General features: G+C 37.7%; 1 protein-coding gene and 1 pseudogene across 2 annotated transcripts in view; one reads left to right on the top strand and one right to left on the bottom strand.

The window, feature by feature from the left end:
* The window catches only part of TM9SF3 (transmembrane 9 superfamily member 3), a 67,034-nt gene that overhangs the window by 13,603 nt on the left and 27,600 nt on the right, over nt 1–25,831 (top strand). For both annotated transcript variants that reach the window (XM_016919004.4, XM_016919003.4), the window contains exons 3-8: nt 8,033–8,155; nt 11,323–11,483; nt 13,721–13,798; nt 20,447–20,578; nt 22,095–22,261; nt 25,509–25,603. In XM_016919004.4, the coding sequence (XP_016774493.3) occupies nt 8,033–8,155; nt 11,323–11,483; nt 13,721–13,798; nt 20,447–20,578; nt 22,095–22,261; nt 25,509–25,603 (756 nt within the window). The remainder of the gene's footprint in view (nt 1–8,032; nt 8,156–11,322; nt 11,484–13,720; nt 13,799–20,446; nt 20,579–22,094; nt 22,262–25,508; nt 25,604–25,831) is intronic.
* Nucleotides 12,535–13,272, bottom strand: LOC104008268 (nucleophosmin-like; annotated as a pseudogene).

Raw genomic sequence — 25,831 nt, 5'->3', positions numbered from 1 at the left:
ATAGTAGATGCTGATTAGATTTATCTTCGCCCTCTACTGTAGCTCTTTGCTTGCTGTGTTCAAAGATAAAGTCGATCATGCTTTGAAAAGTGTTGTAGGTTGTCACTTAGCCAAACATTAAAAAAATAGGATGCACCTTAGAGATTGTGTCATCCAATTCCCTCTCCCAGAAGCCCAGAGATAAAGTGATTTATCCATGGTGTATCGTAGCATACTAATAATAGAAACTGGAACATTATGTCTCTTGTGAACTATAGGAATATTTACCGTGTGTTCTTAATCTTTCATCTCTTGAATATTTGACTTTTAAAGATTCTTCTGAAGGCATATTCAAATAAAATTTTGGAAATGTGAAACCAGAGAAAACTATACGTACACATACATACATGTTTACATATGCATACACACACATCTTTTTTTAACCTATTAGACTGTGTCAGGCTCCATGGATTGGTATCGTTTTGTAAAATGATGATTACTAAAGAGACTATTTAAAGGAACTAATGATAGTCTAACTCTAATACAGGATGCCTCTCACTTAAGATTTTATACACAACTTTTTCTTGCTAATAATCTTATATTCTAGCACTAGACAAAAATGCTAAATTGAGACCATTTTAAGAAAATGGGCCAGGCGTGGTGGCTCACCCCTGTAATCCCAGCACTTTGGGAGGCCGAGGCGGGTGGATCACGAGGTCAGGGGGTCGAGACCACGGTGAAACCCCATCTCTACTAAAAATACAAAAAAAATTCGCCGGGCGCGGTGGTGGGCGCCTGTGGTCCCAGCTACTCGGCAGGCTGAGGCAGGAGAATGGCGTGAACCCGGGAGGCGGAGCTTGCAGTGAGCCGAGATTGCGCCATTGCACTCCAGCCTGGGCGACAGAGCAAGACTCCGTCTTAAAAAAAAAGAAAAGAAAAGAAAAGAAAAAATGCGTTAAATATAGAAGGGCTGACTTAGATTAGGCATCCTTGAGCCTGGTTTGAATTCAGTACCCTCCAGTTTTAGAGGGTACCTCTTCGAACCTTGCCATCATAGTGTGGAATAGAAGATGTGCTTTAGGGTCAGAGAGACTTGATGCATCCAGCTTTGCCTCTGCTTACCTGTGTGGTCATGGGCAAATTATTCAACCTCTTTGATCTCGTATTGCTTATCTGTGAAGTGTGGGAAATAATATGTATTTGATCGAAGTGTCAGGTTTAAATGAGAATGCATGTAGAGCATTTATCAAAGTTCCTGGTATATAGTTTATATTCGAAAAGTGGTAATTAGGAATACTAATAGCACATAGCATGGGTCTGTAGCTCCACCTTGATTTTGTATTTGCGATTATGAAATGTTAGTTTATTGATTATAGACTTTGATTTATCCCCAAGCTGCTGTACTAGCCTGTTATAGTAGCACTCTTATTCACCATTGCACCCTTAGCTGTTAAGACATAGTATGCTTTTAATAAATTGTCTAGCATCCAGACGGTTTGTGCCTACTTGTTGTTACGATAATTGGTTCATTATGGACATTAGATGATCTGGAATAGTAATTCTTAACCAGAAGAGATCACCACCCATCCATCCTTCCCCTTCCCCCATTTGAGAATTCCTGCAGTATAATGAAGTGTGTTAATTGTGGAAAAATCAGTGACTTCTACAGGACTCCTTCCTTCTGTTTATTTTATCGATCTTCCCTTGAATTTTTTTCTTCCTTGAATTTCGCAACTTAACAGAGGGCTGAAATTATTTTACAAGTATTTTTTTCTTTAGAGTTAATTGTTAAGTTGAGAGTACTGCAGATAGGAAGAGATGCCAAGGGCTGTTTAGAGCCTTATATATTTTTAGTTTAGTGATTCTCAATCTTGGCTGTTCTTATCTTCACCATGCGGTATTTCCCTCCAGATATCTGCCTGGGGAATATAGGCCTGATTGCCTATATCAATCAGGTGAGGAAAAGGGACTGGGGGGATGGTAGGTTTACTTATTCAGCCGGAAGATGTTTACTTCAGGTAATCCCCCATGCTGTTTTCAGTCCCTAGCTTCTGCTATTCCTGCCGTCCCTGATTCTGGAGCCCCTCTGGTTTAAGTTCTCTAGAGGAAGGTGCCACTGGTCTACTACAGGGATAAGTTGAGGGTACAGTATGTGTCTAGCTGTATGAAGGGTAGAGGAGGGGACCTGGCCATCTAACCCATTTATGTGCATATTTAATATTTTAATACAGTTCCCTTTGTGTTCAGTCCTACATCTGTCCCCCTAGCTTTTGAGGTCTGTAGTGCCTCCAAGTCCTGAGTGTCTCTTGGGTTCTGTGACACCAGTTCCCTCCCTTACAGGCATCACTCTCCTGTTATGTTTTCTCCTGCTTTATTAGTAGTTTGTCATCTTACAACCGTTTTCCATTTCCTAAAAATTTGTTAAAATCTTTTTCCCACGGCCGGGCGTGGTGGCTCATGGCCTGTAATCCCAGCACTTTGGGAAGCCGAGGCGTGTGGATCACTTGAGGTCAGGAGTTCGAGACCAGCTTGGCCAACATGGTGAAACCCTGTCTCTACCAAAAAAGTACAAAAATTAGCCAGGGACCTGTAATAATCCCAGCTACCCGGGAAGCCGAGGCAGGAAGATTGCTTGAATCCAGGAGGCAGAGGTTGCAGTGAGCCAAGATTGTGCCACTGCACTCCAGCCTGCGTGACAAGAGCAAAACTCCATCTCAATTTTTTTTGTTTTTTTCCCACCGTTGTCTCTTCTCTTTGTCTCTGTGGACTTAACATACTTTTTATTCCTTCACTGACATTTTAATGGGTTTTAGGAGAGAGAAGAAATATACTTGTGGTTAAATCTGCCTTGTTTGTAAGTGGAAGTCTGGGAACTTGGTACAATATTTTGTCCTGTTGGTTTCAAGCAAAGTGTTTTAGCCAGACCAAATAATTTGAATCTGAAATTCGTCAATTCTTATTACCGATTTCTTATACCTTGTACTAACAGCAGATTTGATAAATACGGGCATCTCTTTTTTGTTTTTTAAAGGAATATATATGGATATATATTTTTCTGATTTTAACAGTGATAGAAGTTCAAATACACAATTTAGTAACTACAGGAAAATATAAACCTGGATATAATTACCATTAACATTTTGTTGTATTTTCTTCAGTCCTTCTGTGTTTGTGTTTATCCACATTGTTTTAAATATGTGAAAGTTGAGTTCATTCTACATATATTTATTAAAGTTTATTTAACAAATCCTTATATAGTGCATATTATGTGCCGGACACTGTTTTAAGCACATTCTAACACATTTAGTAAGTTATATATAGTTTTTGTTCTGCTTTTGTTCTCTTGACGTTTTATGAGCTTGTCCCCATACTGTTAATTACTCTTTTAAATGTGGCAACATACTATTCTGTAACTTGGATACTGTGGTTTTTTTCCCCCATTTTCTTTCTTTTTTTTGAGACGGAGTCTCGCTCTGTTGCTAGGCTGGATTGCGGTGCAGTGGTGTGATCTTGGCTCACTGCAACCTCACGCGATTCTCCTGCCTCAGCCTCCCAGGTAGCTGGGATTACAGGCACACGCCACCACGCCAAGCTGATTTTTGTATTTTTAGTAGAGACGGGGTTTCACCATGTTGGCCAGGATGGTCTCGATCTCCTGACCTCGTGATCTGCCTGCCTCGGCCTCCCAAAATGCTGGGATTACAGGTGTGAGCCATTGCGCCCGGCCTTTCTCCCATTTTCTAGTTGTTTGATATTTTGATCCTTCCTTCCATCCTTCTTTGGTTTTCTTTTTCTGCTATTGCACATAAGTATTTCAGTACATGTCTGAATCTGTTATTAGGATGAATTCTTGGAAGTAGAATTACTGAATCAAAGGGTATAAACATATTTAAGGCAGTTGTTGACACATGTTGCCAAATTGTCATTTAGAAAAAATTACACTGTTTATACTGCTAGTCAGGTTGGTCAGTTAATCAATACTCTTTATATAGTTATTTAATTAACTGTGAATATATCAGTTTTTCCAGTTCTTGTTTTCCTCTAGTTAATTCAGCAGTTATTGAGTATCTTACTGCATTCCAGCACGATGGTAGGCTCTGGGTATGCATAGTTCAACCAAGAGCTCTGGCTTCTGGGGTCTTCAGGCCCTCTGAAATTCTACCTTAATTTTATGTGAATGTGCATTTTCAGGGGGCGGGCAAGGGAAAGATCACTTTCATTGGATTCTCAAAGGGGTGTGAGGCCCAAGGAAACTTAAGAACACTTTCTGTGAATATATTGGCACTTCCAATCCTTTTTTTCTTTTTTTGGAGACAGGGTCTTACTGTCACCCAGGCTGGAGTGCAGTGGTCCCATCACAGCTTACTGCAGCCTCGACCTCCCCGGCCTCAGCCTTCTGAGTAGCTGGAACTATAGGCACACACCACCATGCCTGGCTAATTTTTCTGGTTTTTGTAAAGATGAGGTTTTGACATGTTGCTCAGGCTGGTCTCGAACTCCTGGGCTCAGGGGATCAGTCTGCCTTGGGCCTCCTAAAGTGCTGAGATTCCAGGTGTGAGCCAGCACGCTTGGCCTGATGCTTTTAATTCTTAACTCTGGGAAGGAGATAGCATAGATGCTGTCTCTGTTAAGGGAACTGAGAGGTTCATGGAAGTTAAATAACTTGCTTTTTATTCACATAGCTACTAGATACTAGAGCTCAGAATAAACCTCACCTTTCTGCCCATTTCTCTATAACTTTTTATATATTGATTTCTTTGAAGAGAGACTTTGCCAAGTGCTGCTGAATTAGAGGTAGACTGTTTCTCATTTTCCAAATGTAATGTTATCAAAAGAGAAAGTAAACAAAGTATGGCATACTGTGTTCTTAGAGAACTCATGAATAATTACCACTTTCTTTTCTCAGTGCTTTCACTGCCTATTCAATTGTTAGCCTGGAGTTTTATTGGGAACTGATGGTAGATTATTGGGGTGCATAGTGTCCAGAATCTACCTAACCTTGCTTTCTGTTTGAAAAATAAGGTTAACATTTGCCACTTTACTACTTTGTTTTTTTCCCTCGTAAGAACTATTTACATTAGTAAAATCTTAATTGCATCTTTTTCAGAATTCATGGATGTGTGTTTCACCTTCGAAAGATATAGCCTATTATAATTTTAAAGCACTGATTTATGCTGGTAGATTTTTCAGATTGTTTTCCAGATATATAGAGTGCTGAATAATGATTTGGCATATTCATACACATTGCATTAGTTATCTTCAAATTGGCTCACTCCTGAGGGAAATACTGTTTCAGTTGGGCAGCCAGAGACTCTTCAGTTATTTGTGATGTTTGTATTTGTCTACCTGCCTGGAAGATGAATTTCATTAAGATATGACCAACCAACACCCTTTTTATATAGCCTGTCATAATAATAGATTTTCCCTTTTAACACGCTTCATCTGTAGACTTTACATGAGTTAAAGATATTCTTCGAGACCTCTTTGTCAATCCTTCTGAGAGACACTGTTCAAAAATTTCATTTGTTTATAAATTGGCATTTTCTCCTTCTGTACAAACATACACACTATTCATACACAGATGCATGTATAGGTACATACCCTAATATGCGTAGTGATTTCCTTTGCCAAATAAGAAAATTATGCTCTTAAAATTTTTTGTTTATTTGTTTAGTGCCTAGTCTGTGCAGGGTACTGAAGCAGGCATGGCTGGAGATAAAAAGGATATAATCAGTTATGGACAAAGCGCTCAAGACCTAATGGTGTTTTTGAGGAGCAAGATACTGGTATGAGGTAGAAAATGGTACAGGCCTACATGCCATAAGGGAGGTATGGGAGTGGGTATAAGAAGTGTGGGGAGTGGGGAGCCAGGGATTCCTTTGTGGAGGAAAGGGCTGGGGGATGGTGAGGATTTTAGACTGGACATTTTAGGTAGAGTTAACAGCATGAGCAAAAAAGTTCAGAGGCCAAGAGAGCACAGGGTGTGTGGGAATTGAGTTTGGCTTGAGCGTAGAGGCAGATATATCAGTGGGAGACAAAGAGTTGGACTAAAATCCAGACTCTGAGGAATCTTTTAAAAGCTTTATACAGATTGGCCGGGTGCGGTGGCTCACGCCTGTAATCCCAGCACTTTGGGAGGCTGAGGCGGGCGGTTCACCTGAGATCAGGAGTTCAAGACCAGCCTGCTAACATGGTGAAACCCTGTTTCTACTAAAAATACAAAAAATTAGTCGGGCCTGGTGGCATATGCTTGTAATCCCAGCTACTCGGGAGGCTGAGGCAGGAGAATCGCTTGAACCCGGGAGGTGGAAGTTGCAGTGAGCCGAGATCTCACCATTGCACTCCAGCTTGGGCAACAAGAGCGAAACTCCGTCTCAAAAAAAAAAAAAAAAAAAAAAGCTTTATACAGATAAATGCCATACTGTATATATCTTAGAGCTTCCTACTTAAATCTACCACATTGTTAATGACCATTATCAATGAATATTTGTTTCTAACGGCAGGGAATTCAATGGCTTTGCAGAGGTAGCTGTGAGGTACCCTACTGCCACTGTGGCCATTTGTTGTCCCTTAAGCCTGGACCTTCCTTTGGTTCTGAATATCCCTTCTGTAGCTGCAGTTGCCTGCTACCTTTTGTTCATTATCACACTCCGTGGAGACCCCATTTGGGGATCTCTTGCTGTCAGTTTTTCTAGCTCCTGCTGTAGAAACCCTTTGGAGCAATCTCATTTTTTAACCCTCCGTTGCTTCACTGCTCAGCCTCAGGGTTTTTTTGTTGTTGTTTGTTTGTTTGTTTTTGCCATCATGAAAATCCTAAATTCCTTACTGCCTAGGAGGGCTTGGGCAGAAAGAAAATCTATGTGGGAGTCGCTGTTGGAGACAAATTAATTTTCTTCCCATACTTTGAGGGTAAGAAGGTATTTCCCTGACATTCTTCCATGGGACTTCAATGTTTACTGCCATCTTTGGTGTTGTAGTTTTGGGGTACCCACTTTAGGTTGGTCTATAATATGGGAAGCTACTCTCTCTCTTAAGGATTGGGGAGACATACTGCTGGGTATCTTGAGTTATAAATTAGATTGCTATTTCTTTGAGCCACTAAATGATGTAGCTACAATTTATGTTTAAGAACTTTTGATCAATAAAAAGTTTAATAATGTATCTTTAGAGAAATTGCATTTCATGTTTCAAATAACCAATATTATAGTACAAATATAGTATAGAACTTAAAAACAAACTTGTGCTTGCTTTTTTGTTCTTGTTCAGAATGATTTCTTAATTTTTTTCTAATTGCTTAATATACCAAAACAACTTCTTTTGATTGACATGTTTAGTATTTGTAGGTTTTTTGGATTTTCTTTTGTTTTATTAGAAACAGGTACATTTTTGAAATACTAGGTTTATTAAGTTAGAAACCATCTGAATAGAATTATAGTAGCAGTATCTTTGAAAGCAGTTGGGGTGGAAAATGACTCATCTTGAGGGGACTTTAAGGCAATTTATAAACAGTGATGTTTGCTGAATAGAGGTTTGCCTTTTAATCTTCCTGCTTATGAATAGTCACTGGGTGTTTTCATAGAATCTGTGGCTTCCAGTAACTTGTCTTTCCAAGAATGTTAAAATCAATGTTTATGTCAGAGAGATCTTATAGCTACAAATGGTTATCTCTGTTTATGATCATATTCTTGAGCTTTTGTATATATTAAATAAAAACTTTGTTATGTGTTTAAGCTTTTTTTGTTTTTAAAATCAATTTATTTTGAAGTTACTTTATAAATTTTCTTGTATAATTTTCTTTATATAAGGGATGATTTCACTTAGGTAATGTTTGAAAATAAAGATGATTAAAATTTTTTCATTATAAAAAGTCTTAAAGATACACAAAAAAAGGGAGGAATAGTACACCGAACCCACACTTATTTATCACTCAGATTCAGCTATTGTGAATAGAAATTTTAACTGTAGGAAATGTTGGCTTTTTTCTTGTCTTTTTTTTTTTAATGTAACTATTTTGCAAACTAGTGGGCTAATTTGCAATTTTTATTTTGTGCAGATGATGTGATGCCAGCCACTTACTGTGAAATTGATTTAGATAAAGAAAAGAGAGATGCATTTGTATATGCCATAAAAAATCATTACTGGTACCAGATGTACATAGATGATTTACCAATATGGGGTAAGTATTGTATGTTGTATTTAAGATTTGGGAAAATTTGCATAATCAGAATTTATAAAATGACTCTGTTAAGGTGATTGTGTACTGGATCATGATGTAAATGTGTTTTCACTGTTTTTTACAGAATGATTTTAATACCAGTTTTATGGTCACCTGTTGCTTGAAGAATTTTTGACATTGCCATGCCTTACATGAAACTTGCCTAAAATATAACTTTTTTATAGTATAACTTTTCAGATTCAAGAATGAGAAGGTGCTTAGAACAATCTAAAAATTTATTCTGCTTCCATTTTTTTTAATATCTTAATTTGTTCTTTTAAATACAGTTAAAGGGACTAATAGGATTTTGGAGTTTCATTCTGTCTTTTTCTCATGTTGGTACTGTGGTAGTATGGTTTCTTGGTATGATAGTTTCTTGAATGGCTTATTTTGCTAAAAAATGTTTATGTTTTTGCCCTTATTTATCCATATTAATGGAGAAGAGCTATGGAATAGTTAATGCCAATTTATGAATAATCCAAAATCATTTATGTTGGACTTGATTAAATTATTTATAATGCAAAGCACAGCCAGCTGTCATGGCCAATATGTTTGATCACATTTTTCTCTAATTGTTTCTTTCTTTTGTCTCTGGAAATCTGCTGTTATGTATAATGAATGTTTCTTCTAATGCTTAAAATTGTTAGCAGATTACTGTCATCATGAGCAGTAAACTATCAAAGTCTGAACATATCAGATCAGCATTTAATATCATACTAAGATGAAATTTAGAAAGTTAATATCAAGAGATAATTATATGCATCATCATTACTGTGTTGCATGTTAATTAGGTATATGTAGTTAGTATATCATATAAATGACGCAGTTACCATTATGGTAACACAGACATTTCTCTGATCTGCTCTGACAGTGGTAGGAAGATGTGCTGAATATCCACTGAAGATTTTTCTGAGCCTGTAGTTCAGGGAAACCCATTGGTTTGGGCCTCCTTCATATTTGAGAGAACAGGTTTCTTCCCTATTGTTTTCCCTTGCTTACAGGTTTGTGCAGTGATGCCATGATAGCTCATTGTAGCCTCAAACTCCTGGGCTTAAGTGATCCTTCTCCCTTGGTCTCCTGAGCAGCTGGGACTACAGGTGCACCCCACCATGCCTGGCTCTTTTTTTTTTTTTTTTTTTTGGTGTGTTTGTAGAGACAAGGTGTCTCGCTTTATTTAAACTAATCTCAAACTTCTGGCTTCAAGCAATCCTCTTGCCTCAGCCTCCCAAATTTCTGGGATTATATAGGGATAAGCCATCATGCTTTAGGTTTTTTTCATTCACAGCTGTGGGGCTCGTTAGCAACAGTGGCAACTGTGCTTTCCTGTGTTAAATTTATTATAGCCCTGGGATTTTAGAATATGCCCTGTTTGGGGAAATACTTTTGGATGTCCTTGAATGTCTGAACCATGGAGAATCCTTGTCAGAAAAAAAAAAAAAAACAACTTTGTATCTGACTTTTCGTGGGGTAAAGGTTTCAGAGTCTTTTAAATGCCTTTTAGAGAGTAGCTTCTTACTTGATATAATTATGTCTTTACCCCCAAAGTCTGGTTTTCAGAGTAGATAGGTAAATAAACCTTAATGAAATTAATTATTGGCTGGGCACGGTGGCTCACGCCTGTAATCCCAGCACTTTGGGTGGCCAAGGTGGGCGGATCACTTGTGGCCAGGAGTTCGAGACCACCATGGCCAGCATGGCGAAACCCTGTCTCTACTAAAAATACAAAAAATTTAGCTGTGCATGGTGGTGCACACCTATAGTCCCAGCTACTTGGGAGGCTGAGGCACAAGAATTGCTTGAACCCAGCGGGTGGAGGTTGCAGTGAGCCAAGACTGCACCTTTGCACTCTATCCAGCCTGAGCAACAGAGCGAGACTCTGTTTCAAAAAAAAAAAATTAATTATTAGAAGGATTTCATGCTAGTGTGGTGGCTCACGCCTGTAATACAGCACTTTGAGAAGCTAAGGCCAGGAGTTTGAGAACAGACTGGGCAACATAACGAGATTCATCTCTACAAAAAAATAAAATATTTACCCAGGCGTGGTGGCACTTGCCTGTAGTCCTAACTACTCTAGAGGCTGAGGTAGGAGGATTGTTTGAGCCCAGGAGTTTGAGACTGCAGTGAGCTATGATTGTGTCACTACACTCCAGCCTGGGTGACAGAGTGAGACCTTGTTTCAATAACAAAGATAAAAGAAGGATTTCATTATCCCCCTACAATCCCAAGCAAAACAAAACTATACTCCTTGAATTTGTACCAATTAGAATCACTTTGGTTAATAAATAATATTTTATAAATATGATTATATTTTTCCCTAATACTTACTAAAGCGTAGGGGGAAGGCCCTAAGGAGTAACTTACAGAGCATAAAGCTATTGGGAACTGTTTAGGCTTGGGTGGGGAACATTGGACAAATAGCTGGCAGTCTGAGGGCATGAGAGATGTATCCTCAGCTACCACCTATAATATTTCCCTAACATTGTGGATCCTTTTTTTCCAATATCCCAAATTATGATTGAAGTGATAATTTTAAACTGTATCCTTATTACCATTTATCTTCACCACTCCTCTTATTTCGCTGATTTCCCAGGGACAGATCCAGTAGTTGAGGTATAAAAAGGAGACATGTTAAGTTTTGGTACCCATATGTACATGTATACATCTTACTGGGAATGGGTAGATCATAGGTTATTAGAGAAAGTACTAGACTAGGGATCTGGAAACCTTGATTTTAATTTTGGTTTGACCACTAATAGCTGGGTAACCTTGGCAGATGGTGATGTAAGCACTTCCCTGAAATTTTGAGATGTTAGGGAGTGGTATTAGTCCATTCTAACACCACTATAAAGAAGTACCTAAGACTATGTAATTTAAAAAGAAAAGAGGTTTAATTGGCTCACGGTTCTGCAGGCTATATTGGAAGCATAGCGGCATCTGCTCGGCTTCTGGGGAGACCTCAGGAAACTTACAATCATGGTGGAAGGTGAAGGGAGAGTCAAGAGTGGCCAGGGAGGGAGAGAGGGCGGAGGTAAAAAAAAAAAAAAAAAAAACTTAATGAGCATTTAGCTTGTAGGATATTTTAAATATTAAGTGGTATTACCTTGTATAAAGTGTTTTTTCTTTTGTAGGTATTGTTGGTGAGGCTGATGAAAATGGAGAAGATTACTATCTTTGGACCTACAAAAAACTTGAAATAGGTTTTAATGGAAATCGAATTGTTGATGTTAATCTAACTAGTGAAGGAAAGGTGAAACTGGTTCCAAATACTAAAATCCAGATGTCATATTCAGTAAGTATTCAAATAGTTTAATGTAGGAAGTAGTGTTTGTGACCCGATGTCAACAATTTGTGGCTTTGAACTTTAGTAAATGAAAATGTAGCTTGAAATGGGATGCAACAGAATATTATTAAAACTATATTTTCTCAGTGTACCTAAGTAAGCCTCCTGAAAGCAAAGAGAGGATTTGCTTCAGGTCTGTAGTATTAGATACCAGTTATGCCTTTGCAGGAGCTAAACCATTTGGTACAGCCAAGTTTACTGTTGTAGCTGGGTAATTAGACTAACCCAGTCATGTATTTTTATGGTTACATTTTTAGATTGCAGTACTTCATGTTGTTTCTCTTTCCTTTTTAATGTTGCAGATAGAAGTGATGCTGTATTGAAAGTTGCTGGATAGATGTAGTTTATCATGGATTGCTCTGTCATTTGGAATAATATACTCCTGCACAGTGAGAGCTTGTCAGAGCCTTTTAGCAACTGTCAAGCTATTTCTGTTGTCTTAGGCTTAAAAATAGTAGAAATGAGAGAGAAATTCAGTGTAGGTAGCCTCTGCCAGTTATTGCCTCATAGCTGGAATGAGTCCATTGCTAGTAGTCAATTTTGAAAGTTTTTCAAGCCTTGTGCATATGTACCCGATGCAAATAATCCTTATATAACTAAACTTAATGAAAAAATTTTATAGTTGTAATAAAAGTAATGCAGTCTAAAAATAAAGATTTACAGATTCTTTTTTTTATTCATTCAAATATTTATTGAGCAGCTAAGGAGATACGAAGGTGATTCAGAACATGGTCAGAGGAGAGGCGAATGCACAAGTAATAGAAAGCAAAGGGCAAGGTTCACTGAATCACAGCAATCAGAAGAAACTGCTTTAGGGAACCAAGAGTGAGATTGTTTCCAGCCTGAAGAGGCATCCGTGGCAGATCAGAAAAGGAGATTGAGATTAAAATAGAAGACTTCAGTCTGGATTGTTGATGATACTCAGTATGGACTATATTTGTCTCTCCTTTTCTTTTCTCCCCATCTTTGGGCTTAATTTACCAGTAGTGCCCTGGACTGTTCAGTGCACTTTTTGTATACTTGCTTGCATTTTTGCTTTAATGTTTTCTACAGAACTAGGTCCTTTTGGTGTTTTAGGAGTTTTTTTTCCTGTTTTTGAAGGATTTTTGTCCTTTTGATCTTAGTGTTGATAGTTTTGAGTCTTTTCCATTCTGATTTGACTTTTGTGCATTTTTGGCTGGATTATCTCATGTAGATTTCTTCACTGGTGGTTTTTCTTTAGTTTTCTCATCAAAATCATCATCATCATCATCATCTTCATCAGCAGCAAGTTTTACTTTTTTCTGTGGAACCTTGCTACCACCTCCAGGGACAGATCACTTTCCAGATATCCTTAAGAATTTCACCTCCTCCTGTTCATCTTCTGATTCTGCATCTTCCTCCACAGCTACTAAATGCTGTCCACTAATATGCACTGGCCCTGAACCACACTTCAACCATAAAAGCACTGGTGGTGTGATTTCAAAGCCCCCAAGGGAAACCGTTGGCTGTGCAGACATTTTCAAAGGTGCCAGTGTTATTTAATTGGACTGCCTTCATAATTCATTACCTCTGCTTCAACAATATGCAATTCATCCTTTGCACCAGCCCCTAAACTGACCGTTCTTAATGATAATTGGTGGTCATTTTCATCATTATCCACCTTAAAGTGATAATCTTTGTTGGCCTTTAGTTCACAACTGAAAAGATACTTCTGGGGCCTCAGGGGGCTCATGTCCATGTCCATCGAATCTTCCATGGGGTGGCAGCACGCATTTAGGTGGGAAAGAAGGCAGACGGAGATAAATGACTTCTGCTCAAGAGAACAGCCACGCAGGACAGAATCACACCAGGCAGATGTACAGATTCTTATTTTAATTGATTTAGACACTTGTGATATGAGCTTATACTAATTCAGTTCATATCACATTTATCAGGTCATAATATGTAAGTCAACAAAAGTAAACAGTCCTTGAGAACTGAAATCACCCCTCTGAGGAAAGTTGTTAAGTTTTGTCAATAAACAGAAAAGTTGATTAGTTTTATCATAATCGTTTCCACTTCTCATGTTGTAAGTAACTTTCCTCCATTTCTCTAGTGAATTTTAATTCTAAGTGTGTGTAAATCTATATTTTGCTCAGAGTTTTGTCATCAGATTATTAATTTGTTTACTGGCCTTTATTTTCAAATGAAAAAAATTTTTTTAGGTAAAATGGAAAAAGTCAGATGTGAAATTTGAAGATCGATTTGACAAATATCTTGATCCGTCCTTTTTTCAACATCGGGTAGGTAAATAGTGTATTTTAAGACATTGATTATGTGCACCAATTCGTTCAACAAACATTGAGCATCTGTCATTTGCAGGGCACTGTGTTGAGGACTGTGGATTAAAAGATTTAGCTAATGGTGATTTAAAGTATGAGCTTGAAATCATAAGGGTGATGGGGAGTTTTAGAGGAGCAATCAAAAACTTCCTTCTTTGTGCTTGTGGTTTAAACCAATTAAGAGATAAACAAAGAAGAATATAACATACGGGAAGCCAAAATATCACTAATAAGGTGAATATTAGATGGCTGCGTTGCGCAATGAATAGCGCATTGGCCTTCTAATGAGGTGAATATTGGAGAATGTGGCTTATATCTATCTGTGATCAAGTGGGCTTCTTACTACTGAAACTCAGAATTAGACTTAACACACTCAGAGAGTATATTATAGGCTTCCCTACATGGGCACTTGCCCTTATACAACTTACGGTGTGAGAAAGAACAGAATGTATGCATCAGAAGGAGGTAATGAGAGAACGGATTGAGATCAGGAATTTCTGCTTGTGGAAATCCTTCCATGTAGAAAGAAACATCAAGAATGGGAAGAAATGGCCTCCCACTTCCCCAGCCCCCACCGACAGATACTTGCTGAATTTTAGTTCATAAAGCCGGTAGCATTAGTGTTGGTTTTGTACAGGTAGTTTTGATTCTTTATAGCAAAAATCACACTTTGTTTTGGTGGTTTCCTCCTCAAGGATGGAGATAAAAAGACAAGGCATAAGGGTATCCCTTCTTCTGAATTTCTTCCTGAATTGTTGCTTCTTTCTTTTGATCTAATCTTTTGGACTAGAATTTTAAAGTTTATTAATCACCTATTTTTGAGATGGCCCGTAAGTTTTTGTTGTCTCAGATTTACATACTACTGTTAGGTTCCATTCTTAGACTCTACCGGAACCTATCACTACTTCTGATCTTACTCAGGGTTCAGAGATTTTAACAATTAAGCTATTTGGAATTTAGTCCTTTTTTGTTTTTTTTGAGACAGAGCCTTGCTCTGTCCCCTGGGCTGGAGTGCAGTGGCATGATCTTGGCTCACTGCAACCTCCGCCTCCTCGGTTCAAGCGATTCTCCTGCCTCAGCCTCCCGAGTAGCTGGGATTACAGGCACACACCATCATGCCCGGCTAATTTTTGTATTTTTTTTAGTAGGGGTGGGGTTTCACCATGTTGGTCAGGCTGGTCTTGAGCTCCTGACCTCAAGTGATCCACCTGCCCTTAGCCTCCCAAAGTGCTGAGATTACAGGCGTGAGCCACCGCGCCCTGCCTGGATTGTCTTTACTGAAGGATTTAGCATACTACTCTTGGAGCTAAAATTTTTTCCCCTACCTCAATCCCCACCTCAACCCCACCTGCTGTGTGTTCTCCTCGAGTATAATGCTCAGGCAATCTTCAATAGGGTATGGACACAAATAATTTCAAGATTTAGATAACATTTGAGAATATGAAGGCTCTTAACTGGCACTCACTACTGGAACTCTTAGGTCTGCCTTGATTCTAGCCCCACTGGACATTGACAACTTAGGGGAAAGACTGCCTTTTAGTATTTTCACTATGGAATGGTATACTGTATTTATTACTTCAACACATATTAATTGAGCACCTGCTATCTGCCAAGCACTGTATTAGGTAAGTAGGATACATTAGAAAATAAAAGCAAAGATCTATACCCTCTAGGAACTTATGTTCTAGTCAAGGAGACGTGAAATAAACACAATAAGTAAAACACACTTTATTCAAAGAGAAGTGTGTCAAAAAAGAAAAAGTAGACAGCAGAACAAGAGTACCAGGGGTCGGGTAAGTTGCAGTTGAGCAAAAGCTTGAAGGAGTTGAAGGAAATAAAGAATGTGGATATTTAGGGGAAAGAGTATTCCAGGCGGAGGCAACACCATTGAAAAGCCTATTAAAGTGAGGATATGCTTACTGTGGTTTGAGGACTAGCAAGAAGATGAAGTCAGAGAGGTAGCAGGAGCCAGATTATCCATGGTCATTTTAAGGACTGCAGATTTTACTCTTAAATGCAAAGGGGGCAGGGGAGCACTGTAGTGTTTTCAGCAGGGGGGTAACAAATCTGACTTTTGTTTTTAAAGGATCAAATTATTATGTGGGTTCAGGAAGTCAAGGGTAGAAGCAGGGAGACCAGTGGAGAGGCTGATGTAGCAATCCAGATAAGAGGTAAGATAACTCAGATTAGGGTGGTAGCAGGGTAGGTGATGAAAAGATGTTAGATTGTGAGTATATTTTGAAGTTAAAGCTGGCGGCATTTCGTGATAGGAAGGTGAAGAAGGGTTGAGACAAACTCTAGGGTTTTCAGTCTGAGTGGAGCTGACATCACTGGGGCTGTATTTGGAGGAGATTTAGAGGGGAAGATTAGGGTACAGTTTGGGACATGTTCGTTTTGGTGTGTCTGTACGATATCCAAATGGAGATATTGACTGGCAAATTGGATATATCAGTCCTGGAGTTCAGGAGAGAGGTCTGGGCTAGAGATACAAATTTTGCAGCAATTGGCACATGGATCATATTTGTGGCTATGAGACTGGATGTAATAATTGCTAAGGAAGGGAGATGTAGAGAGAGAAGAGGACCAAGGACTAAGCCCTGGGTGCAGTAGTAAGAGTTTAGGAAGAACAGGGGAGTTCAGTTAAGGGCTTTGTGGGTGGGGGGGGGTGGGGGGCGGAGGTATGATGTTCTGAATGCCGAGAGAAGAAAGTGTATCATGGAGGATAGAGAGATTAGCTCTGAATTTTTGCTGATGGGTCAAGTAAGATGAGCACTGAAAAGTGACTATTGGATTAACCTGAAGTCATTGGTGAACTTGACAACGATTTTGGTATAATGGTGGGGCATTCAGAACCTGAACAGAGCTGCTGTAAGAGAGAATGGGAAAAGAGGAATTAGAGACGGCAATTATGGACTTGTGAGGAGCTTGGCTGCTAAAGGGAGCAAAGAAATGGTGCAGTAGCCAGTGTGGAAAATGGAATTAGGAGATTTTTCTTTCTTTTTTTTTTTAAATGTAAGAAAAACATTAACTTTATATGCTGATGGGGTTCAGTGGAGATTGCAAAACTGGCAATGCAGGAGAAAAAGGAGAGAAATACTGCATCGTTTTCCTTAAGTAGAAGGAAGGGATATGATGTACTGTACAAGTATAGGAATTGCTTCTAATACAGTGACTAATAGCACAGGCAAAGGAGCTAAAGCTGAATTCAAACTGATGCTTTGCCGCTTACTATGACCTTGGTTAAATGATTCAGTTCTTCAGCTTCTGTTCCCTTAATAGTGAAGCAAGGATTATAGTACCTTGCAGAGCTGTTGGGGAATTTCACGTTGATATAAAGCACCTAGTTCAGTGTTTGGCACATAGCAGGTAAGAGGCAGTATTGTTGGTATAGTTATTTATCTCCAGTTGCATTCTAAAATTTATGACAAATTGAGGGTGCAGCTTCAGGATTAGTGACACTAGAGGGTGCTGGCATGCAGCATTAGTAGGGTTAGTAAACCCCTTTGTGACACCAGGTTTCTTTATTTTTAAGAAGTATTTTCCCTGGTATAATAATTTCACAATTATACAACATCTCATAATTTTTAGAATAAAGGAATGTTATAAAATTTCAGGTTATTACTACATTATAATAGTGTATATCTTAGATTAGAAAATAGCAGAGCCTTGTTAGAAATTACAACATTTTATGTGTGTCTAATTAGTATAGTTACTAGTAACTATATAAAACTTCTTTTATTTTAAAAAATTTGATAAATCGACTAAAAGATGGTATGTGTCATTTTTCTTTCCCTCTTGAGCTTTTCTGGGTTAACATCTCAGGGTGGGAACAAAATCAAATCTTTGGAAAATCATAGACTGCTTTTATGAACCTTAAATGATACTTTTACAATAAACTCAGATTTATATAACCTTTTTTGAGCAAACATTTCAAAAAACAATGCATTTCTTGGTTCCTTTATAATTTTACTGGATGCTCAATAAATAAATTGTTGAATGAAGCAAGGAATAGTCTTCTGAAGAGGCTGTCTCCTGTTTTTCAAGAAGATCCATAGAGTTTATCTCGTTCCTGAAACCTCAGGGTGGATAACAGAGCCAGGACTGCCCTTCAGCTTCAGGCACATATTCAGCATGTTAGCCCAAGTTAACATATGTCCTAATCATACACAGCAATGCATATGTATGTACCTGTAGAATTTTAGAGCAGGAGGATATCTATGAAGAACCGGAATATGTAGATAAGAGGTTTCATGGAGGGGAAGGTACTTGTGTTGGAATATAAAGACTGGGTAGAATTTGCTAAGGGGAGTAGAAGTAGATCCTATGTGAGAAGAAATTATAAGAAAAATACAGAGGTGGAAGTGAGTATGCTGTGCTTGTGGATTCTTGAAGAGGGATAAGCCTTATTGGAATATAGAATATAATGGAAAGAAAAGTTGACTAGATAAGGTGAGATGGCCATATTACAGGAAGTATAGAATATTGGAGAAAATAGTTTAGATTTGATATGAGAGAAATAGGGTGTACAACTGTAAATTTTAGAATAGAGGAGTGATATATGAACCTGCTTTGGAAAGATTTCCTTGATAGCTTTTTACAGGATAAATTGAAAGGAAGGGGAGAGACCAAAAAAAAAAAAAGGCCAACCAGGAGGCCATTAGTGCTATCAAGGTATGAGGTGATGGCATGGGAATGAAGCAGAATGGATAGATACAAGTCATTTTGAAGAAAAATACATGCTTAATATTACCTATGAAGAATTAAGGAGAAGGAAGAGCCAGAGATAATTGTAAAATTTCAAAGCCAAATGTTAGTACCATTAGCAGAAGTTAGAGAATCAGAAACAAGTGTTATATATGAGGTGGAAGATTATGAGTGTACTTTAGGGCAGTCTGAATCTGCAATTCCAGAAAGACATTCAAGTGGAAATTATTGTAGTTAGCAAAAGCCTGAAACATGAGTGAGAAAGAAGACTAGCGATTTGGGGTGGGATGGGAGGTGGGGGCGAGGGTGTTATCATCATCATTGGAATGCTGGTTAAAAGTTCTGAGAGCCTAAAGAAGTCACAGCAGAGTACTAAGACTGGAGCTTTTGGAGAAGTTCACAAAGGATGGGAGGAGCCAGCATGGAAGATGAAAGAGGAGAAGCAGCGGTCAGTGAAGTAGGATGCTGTAGTGTCAGGAAAGGTCAGATGTGGCAGAGAGATCAAGGAGAGTGAGGCAGATAATTGGCTGCTGAATCGGTTTAGAAGTTCATTGCAGGCCTTTGAGAGAAATTTTGTGGGGCAAAAGTGAGATTGTATTGTGTTTTGGAGGAAGTGAGGGAAGAACTGGAACATGTCTTCTTTGAAAAGTATTGACATTGAAAGGATCGGGAGGTGAGAAGATGAAAAGAATGAGGGACAAAAGATGAAGCAAACACTTCAAAAGAGAATAATAGCAATAACAATAACTTTTAGATTTTATTTAGTGTTTATGATGTGCCAGGCACTATACTATTTGCTTTACCTTTATTGTTTAAACTCTATGACAACCCCAGGGAGTAGACATCATTGTAGATAAGGACCTTTGGAGATTGCTGATGGCTGGTGAAAGGTGGAGGGGTTGGGATGCAAAATGAGAGGAGAAAAAACACCTCAAAACTGGATGTGGAAAGGTTGTGTCATAGAAGACAGAATTTGCTTCAAGGGAAGGCAGCAGAAAGGATGGCATTGGGGCCTTGAAGAGAGGAGAGAAATTTGGGGACTATCCCTAAAGATCTTTTGGGAATTAAAATGTAAATAAAGAAATAACTGGGCAGTGCCACAGACCTAGTTCAAATCAGATATGCTACATTTTGAGTAGTACCTTGTGATTATGAATCAGAAACTAGATGTAATATTGTAACAAATATGTGGATAAAATCAAAGCCAAGAGCTTCAAGAACATTGAGGAACTAAAGGATACCTCAATATTCTATGGAACATGGATTTGGAAAGGGCTGAATTATGATGGTGACAGGGTGAGGATGAACTAACCTGGAGCAAGTGAAGCAAATCATTCAGGATGGTAACCTAAGTCCATGGCAGCCAGCTATAATAGTTTAGTCTTAGTATTTTAAGGAGGTTTTCAGATTGTTCAATTAGGGGGAAGGGAACTAACATTTACTGAGTATCTAGGGTGCCATACTTTATATATACATTATTAAGCCCTACAAATCACTTAGAAGATAAGTATTAGCTCCTCCATTTTCCAGATGAGAAAACCGCGGTCACATAGTCAGAAACTGGCAATGTTTGACTCCAGAGCCCATGTTTTTTCCATGTAATGCTGAATAGCATAGGTTATATGGCCAAATTGTACTTTTTGTTTTTAACAATAAATTTGATTTTGAAAATTGATATAAATGATAGCATGTTTTCAACATATGGGTGCTTATTGTAAAGAAAGCCAATCCCCTTGGCATAATGAATACTCATCCTCAAAGTGTCTGAAATTTGGATTTTTGTCTAAAGGATTTAATTAAAGACTTTTTTTTTTCTTTGCATTAACATCCAGTTGTCCTCATGGAACCTATGAATTTTGTGGCTGATATTGCAGGTTGGTAACATTTTATTTTCTGTTATTTTAGATTCATTGGTTTTCAATTTTCAACTCCTTCATGATGGTGATCTTCTTGGTGGGCTTAGTTTCAATGATTTTAATGAGAACATTAAGAAAAGATTATGCTCGGTACAGTAAAGAGGAAGAAATGGATGATATGGTGAGTAAACATTTACATTATATTTGTAGAAACATTTTAACTGAGTGTTAAGTTTTAAATGTTGGGAGGTAGGTCATAATTTCTTACCGGAAGTCTTTGAGTTTCCACAATTCAGGATTTTTAGAGTTAAGAAAGATGTAAAATGCCCAGTGTGGTCTGTAACCATGCCCTGTAATCAAATAATACTAATTTTTTTTCAGGAAAACATAAGAACATTCACCCGAAGTGGGATAAATAAATAGTGTAACCTCTTGTTAGTTCAAGCCAAGTTTTGCCACCAAGTAAGAATATGTCTAATACTGTTAAATACTGCTTAAAATTCAGGGAATGGGTAGAAGGATTAATTTATGTTCAGTTTAGTGGGTTCAGAGGAAAGATTTGTTTTCTAAGTTCTTTTACTAAGTTAGAGAACAAAAAGTGTGCTACATAGAGTGCTAGCTAATGGATATTCGGTATAGGTATACTGTATCATTAAATAAATTTAGGAAATTTGTTTTAAGAGACAGGCTGGAGTGTAATGGTGCGATCATAGCTCACTGTAACTTCAAACTCAGGAGCTCAAGTGATCGTGCCACCTCAGCCTCCTGAGTAGCTAGGACTACAGGAACAAGCCCGCACCCCTGGCTATTTTTTTATTTATTGTAGAGATAATTTCACTATGCTGCCCAGGCTGGTCTTGAGCTCCTGGCCTCAAACGATCCTCCTGCCTTGGCCTCCCAAAGTGCTGTTATTATAGGTGTGAGCCACCGTGCCTGGCTTGGGAAATAGTTTAAAATTTTAAATTTTAATGTACTAGGGTATATTGTGAAGTATCAGAGGGTGGATAAAGCATTTGGTACCTCTTAACTGTATCTGATTAGGATTCTCCCCACCAAAACAGATTACCTTGAGGGACTTCTATTCCTTAGGAAATATTGTTTTAGAAACAAGCTGTGTTAGAAACTGTTTAAGGAGCACTTGCTTACTAAGGTTGCAAAGTAAAAATTGAATTCTTTTTAAAAAAATGCATATAGACTGTTAAATAAAAACATTCATATTGAATATTTCCCCCATATGTTTTCTTAGATTCTAGGCGCTAAAGGACATTTCTGCATTCTTAGGGGATCTAGTACTGGTTTTGATACTCTTCTCTCTCATTTCTCCACCTAGCCCCTGATTGTATATGAGCTACAGCTATGATGTGAATAGCAAGAATAGTGTCTGAAAATGGCATTAAGAGAGTCAGTGCACTGTTCTCCCAATTTGACCATTTCTTTTTGTTACTAAACCTTTTCTTTTTCCATTATTTGAGATTCTCTGAGCACAACCAGAAGTCAACTTCCTGAACCTCAGCATTTTAACATTGTTATTAAGGCAGTGATCATTCTAAGTTTGGAATATACTTTCTCAATATTTTGTATTTCTTTAGCTATAAATTTGGAGGGAGGAAACTTACAACTGTAATTTTTACATACTATGTTTTAGTTTGATTCTGAATGATTTGCTCTTCTCTCTCTATATATATATTTGTATATAGGATAGAGACCTAGGAGATGAATATGGATGGAAACAGGTGCATGGAGATGTATTTAGACCATCAAGTCACCCACTGATATTTTCCTCTCTGATTGGTTCTGGATGTCAGATATTTGCTGTGTCTCTCATCGTTATTATTGTTGCAATGATAGAAGATTTATATACTGAGTAAGTGCCTACACTTAACTGTATTATGTCTTTATTGTTCTTGAATAGTTTTAATCACTGGAATCTTTTAAGTCAATCATAATTAAATCGTTACTTATTTCCTTTATCTTACAGTTTATGATAAATATCATAAATGCAGACAGACAAATTAAATAATGAACAGTAATCTGTATTTTTCTGTTACATGCCAAAACTTAGTAGCATTACTGAACATTGTGGTTAGTTATAAAGGTTATATGTTCCATTAAAGATATGAACAGAGGTTACTTTCAATCCAGAGCTGTTTGACAAATAGGCTTTTTTTCCCTAAAGTTGAAGATCCAATTAGAGCTTCATCAGAAGTTCAAGAATTTCAGTTACTAAGTTACTTCATATTTACCTTCAGATCTGGAAAACATCAGAGTAGAAGAAAACATTGTAAATAATAGTAAAAAGAGTGATGAAATAGTCACATAAGGTTAGAAAAATAATTGATGACTTCTTTGAAAAAAAAACTCCTAGGTCAGTATGCATCCTATCTTGACACAAGTTTTGTAATTCTTTCTTTGCAAACAAAACCATTTGTAAGAAATTCTTAATTTGAGGTCTTTGAACTATGTGAAAAAGTTACACATTCACGGAAGATCTCAGGTCCCTATTCAGTGCTCAAGAAAGCCACAACCTGTGTGAAGCAAACACACTCTGGTGCCTGGGTGGTAGCGATTATAATTCAGGCATTTCAGGTGCGGCCTTACGAAGTCCTCCTTCAGAATGACACTTTTCTCTAGTTATATTTCATGCCTCTGTTTTAGTTCATAATGCACTCCTTCCTCTATATGCCTGGCGTTTGATGGGCAAGCAATACATCCTTGCTGAAAGAATGGCTCTTTAGTTGCATATTAAATATTTAACTGTATACTAAATATTTGTTTCCTCTGCTAGATAGTAAGTTCCTTGAGAGTAAGGATCAGGTCATAACTTACCTTTGAATTCTCAAAATACCTACATAAGGAGCTTTGCATGTGGAAGGTATTCAGTCAATGCTTGTTGAACTGAAGTGAATATGTATTAACCAACAAAGCTATTTCTCTGTAGTGTTGGTTGTATTTCTTTAATATAACCTTTCTAATTCATTTACCACATGAGCTTTAAAATAACCCAAATCTAAACTTCAGAGTTCTGGTGAGTAGTTCATATTTTTGGGCATAATGTATTTCAGATAAGCTGGACCCTAAATATAAGAAAACATTTCAAATCTACCAAGAAGTTGTGCTTTACATTAAACACTGGATTAAGTTAATCACTATCGAATTGACACTAGCTGTACTGTCACAGTCTTAAGAGCCACTAGAAGATAATCTCTTCTAGAATCCAAGTTTTTGCCACTTCCTTTTCAAAATGTTAGTGTTACAATTCGGCAGCTCATTTTTTTTTTTTTTTAAATGCAGAAGCTCTTCTACTTAAAGACCTTCAACTTTTATAAATAAGAAACCACTCACTAATGTATAATATTAGCAGGCAAGTCATGCATTGTTATTTTAGCCTATAATTACTGTAAGTGGTTTTTCTGTGTTGTGTTTATTTGAAGTGAATGTAATTCATTACTTATGTAAGTACTAAAGCATTAAGGATTTATTATTATATAAAAGTGGCCAACTTATTAAAGGTTTCAATTTAGGTGTTTCATGCACATTTGATCCCTTAATCTTCACATCAACCCTATGAAGGAAATATTCTATTTCCATTCTACAGACCAGGACACTAAAGCTCAGAGAAATAATCTGACTGAGATCAATGAGCACCCTTTATTAGTAAAGAGTGTTAGTGAGTTGGGATTGGAACCTAGGCAATCTTATTCCAGAACTCTTTTCTTAATTTGCTATGTTACGGAAATGAAAATAGAGAAAATAATAATACAAAGTGGTGAGAAAATGAAAAATTTGCACACAAAATTGGGATAAATCACTTGAATAGGAATGATTCTAAAGGATAAAGAGCAGATAATGTAAAGTAAAAATTACTTTGCCTCTGTGGTCACTATAGCAATCAGAGGAAAAGTATTTTGAGGGTATAAGGTAGAGGATCAGTATCAATGTGGATGCCTGTTATAGTGTGATATTGAGAAGGCATAGAGTTTGAGAAGGTGAGGAGTAAGCTTGTTAGTGCTGCTGCTGCTACTCTGAAAGTTTTCACTGGAGAGTGGTAAGGCTGTGGCAGGTGTAGGCTAAATACCTCTTCAGATGTTCCCCACATCCCATCTTGGAGAGATGAATAAGGAGGACTGTTGCCTCCCTCAGCAGATTTTTCAATGTAGATAAAAATGGTTTACTTGGGGGACATGGGGAGGGAATGCCCATAGAATATTTGTGAACAAAGAAGTGAAGGACCTATAGACTTTTTTAAAATCGTATGTCTGATTTTAATTTTTACATTTTTACTTTTTTTTTTTTTTTTTTTTTTGAGATGGAGTCTTGCTTTGACATCCAGGCTGGAGTGCAGTGACGCGTTCTTGGCTCACTGCCACCTCTGCCTCCCAGGTTCAAGTAGTTCTCCTGCCTCAGCCTCTCGAGTAATTGGAATTATAGGCACCTGCCATCACACATGGCTAATTTTTGTATTTTTAGTAGAGGCGGGGTTTTGCCATGTTGGCCAGGCTGGTTTCAAACTCCTGACCTCACGTGATCTGCCCACCTTGGCTTTCCAAAGTGCTCGGATTACAGGTGTGAGCCACTGTGCCCGGCCTAAAAATCATTTTCAGCAGCATGAGGGAAACAGGGAAAGCCTCAGTGTTATTCCATCTAAAATAATAGTATTTAATATAGATTATACTACTGTTTTATTTCTGTTTGCAGGCAAGATTCATAAGCAGTTGAATCAAGTTATGAAACAGACTATTCCAGTCATTTTTCTTAACAGATGAACATCTTGTTCCATATTATGGGATTGGTTTACAGGGTCACAAAACAGTTTTAGTGTCAGCTTCTAGTATTTTTGCCAAATAAATGTGAAATACTTGCTTAGAATATATCATAACATTTAACTGCAGGATAAAAAAATTAGGATCAGCCAGGTATCATGTAAATGCAGTTTTAACTACAAATTCATTCACTATAGAGAATCTTTTGAGTTTTATTTGTAGCCCAGGTTGTGATATTTTTGTATTTCTGTTAAAGTTATCTTTGAAATTAAACTAATGCTAATATAATAGACTATGATGTTTTCTTTAAATTGTTGGTTTTAATTTTTTTTTTCTTTTTTGCCTTTTTAGGAGGGGATCAATGCTCAGTACAGCCATATTTGTCTATGCTGCTACGTCTCCAGTGAATGGTTATTTTGGAGGAAGTCTGTATGCTAGACAAGGAGGTAACTTACGAATTCTCACTTCATGTTGTTAATTATAGATGCTAATATTTTACTATGAGATTTTTTTTGTTTGTTTTGAGAGAGTCTCACTCCATCACCCAGGCTGGAGTACAGTGGTGCAATCTCTGCTCACTGCAGTCTCCACCTCCTGGGTTCAAGCGATTCTCGTGCCTCAGCCTCCTGAGTAGCTTGGAATTACAGGTGTGTGCCACCATGCCCAGCTATTTT

This window comes from Pan troglodytes, chromosome 8 (assembly GCF_028858775.2).
Source record: "Pan troglodytes isolate AG18354 chromosome 8, NHGRI_mPanTro3-v2.0_pri, whole genome shotgun sequence".
In the NCBI taxonomy this organism is placed as follows: Eukaryota; Metazoa; Chordata; class Mammalia; order Primates; family Hominidae; genus Pan; species Pan troglodytes.
Note: the sequence above shows the minus strand (reverse complement) of the source record. Positions and strands in the feature narration are given on the sequence as shown.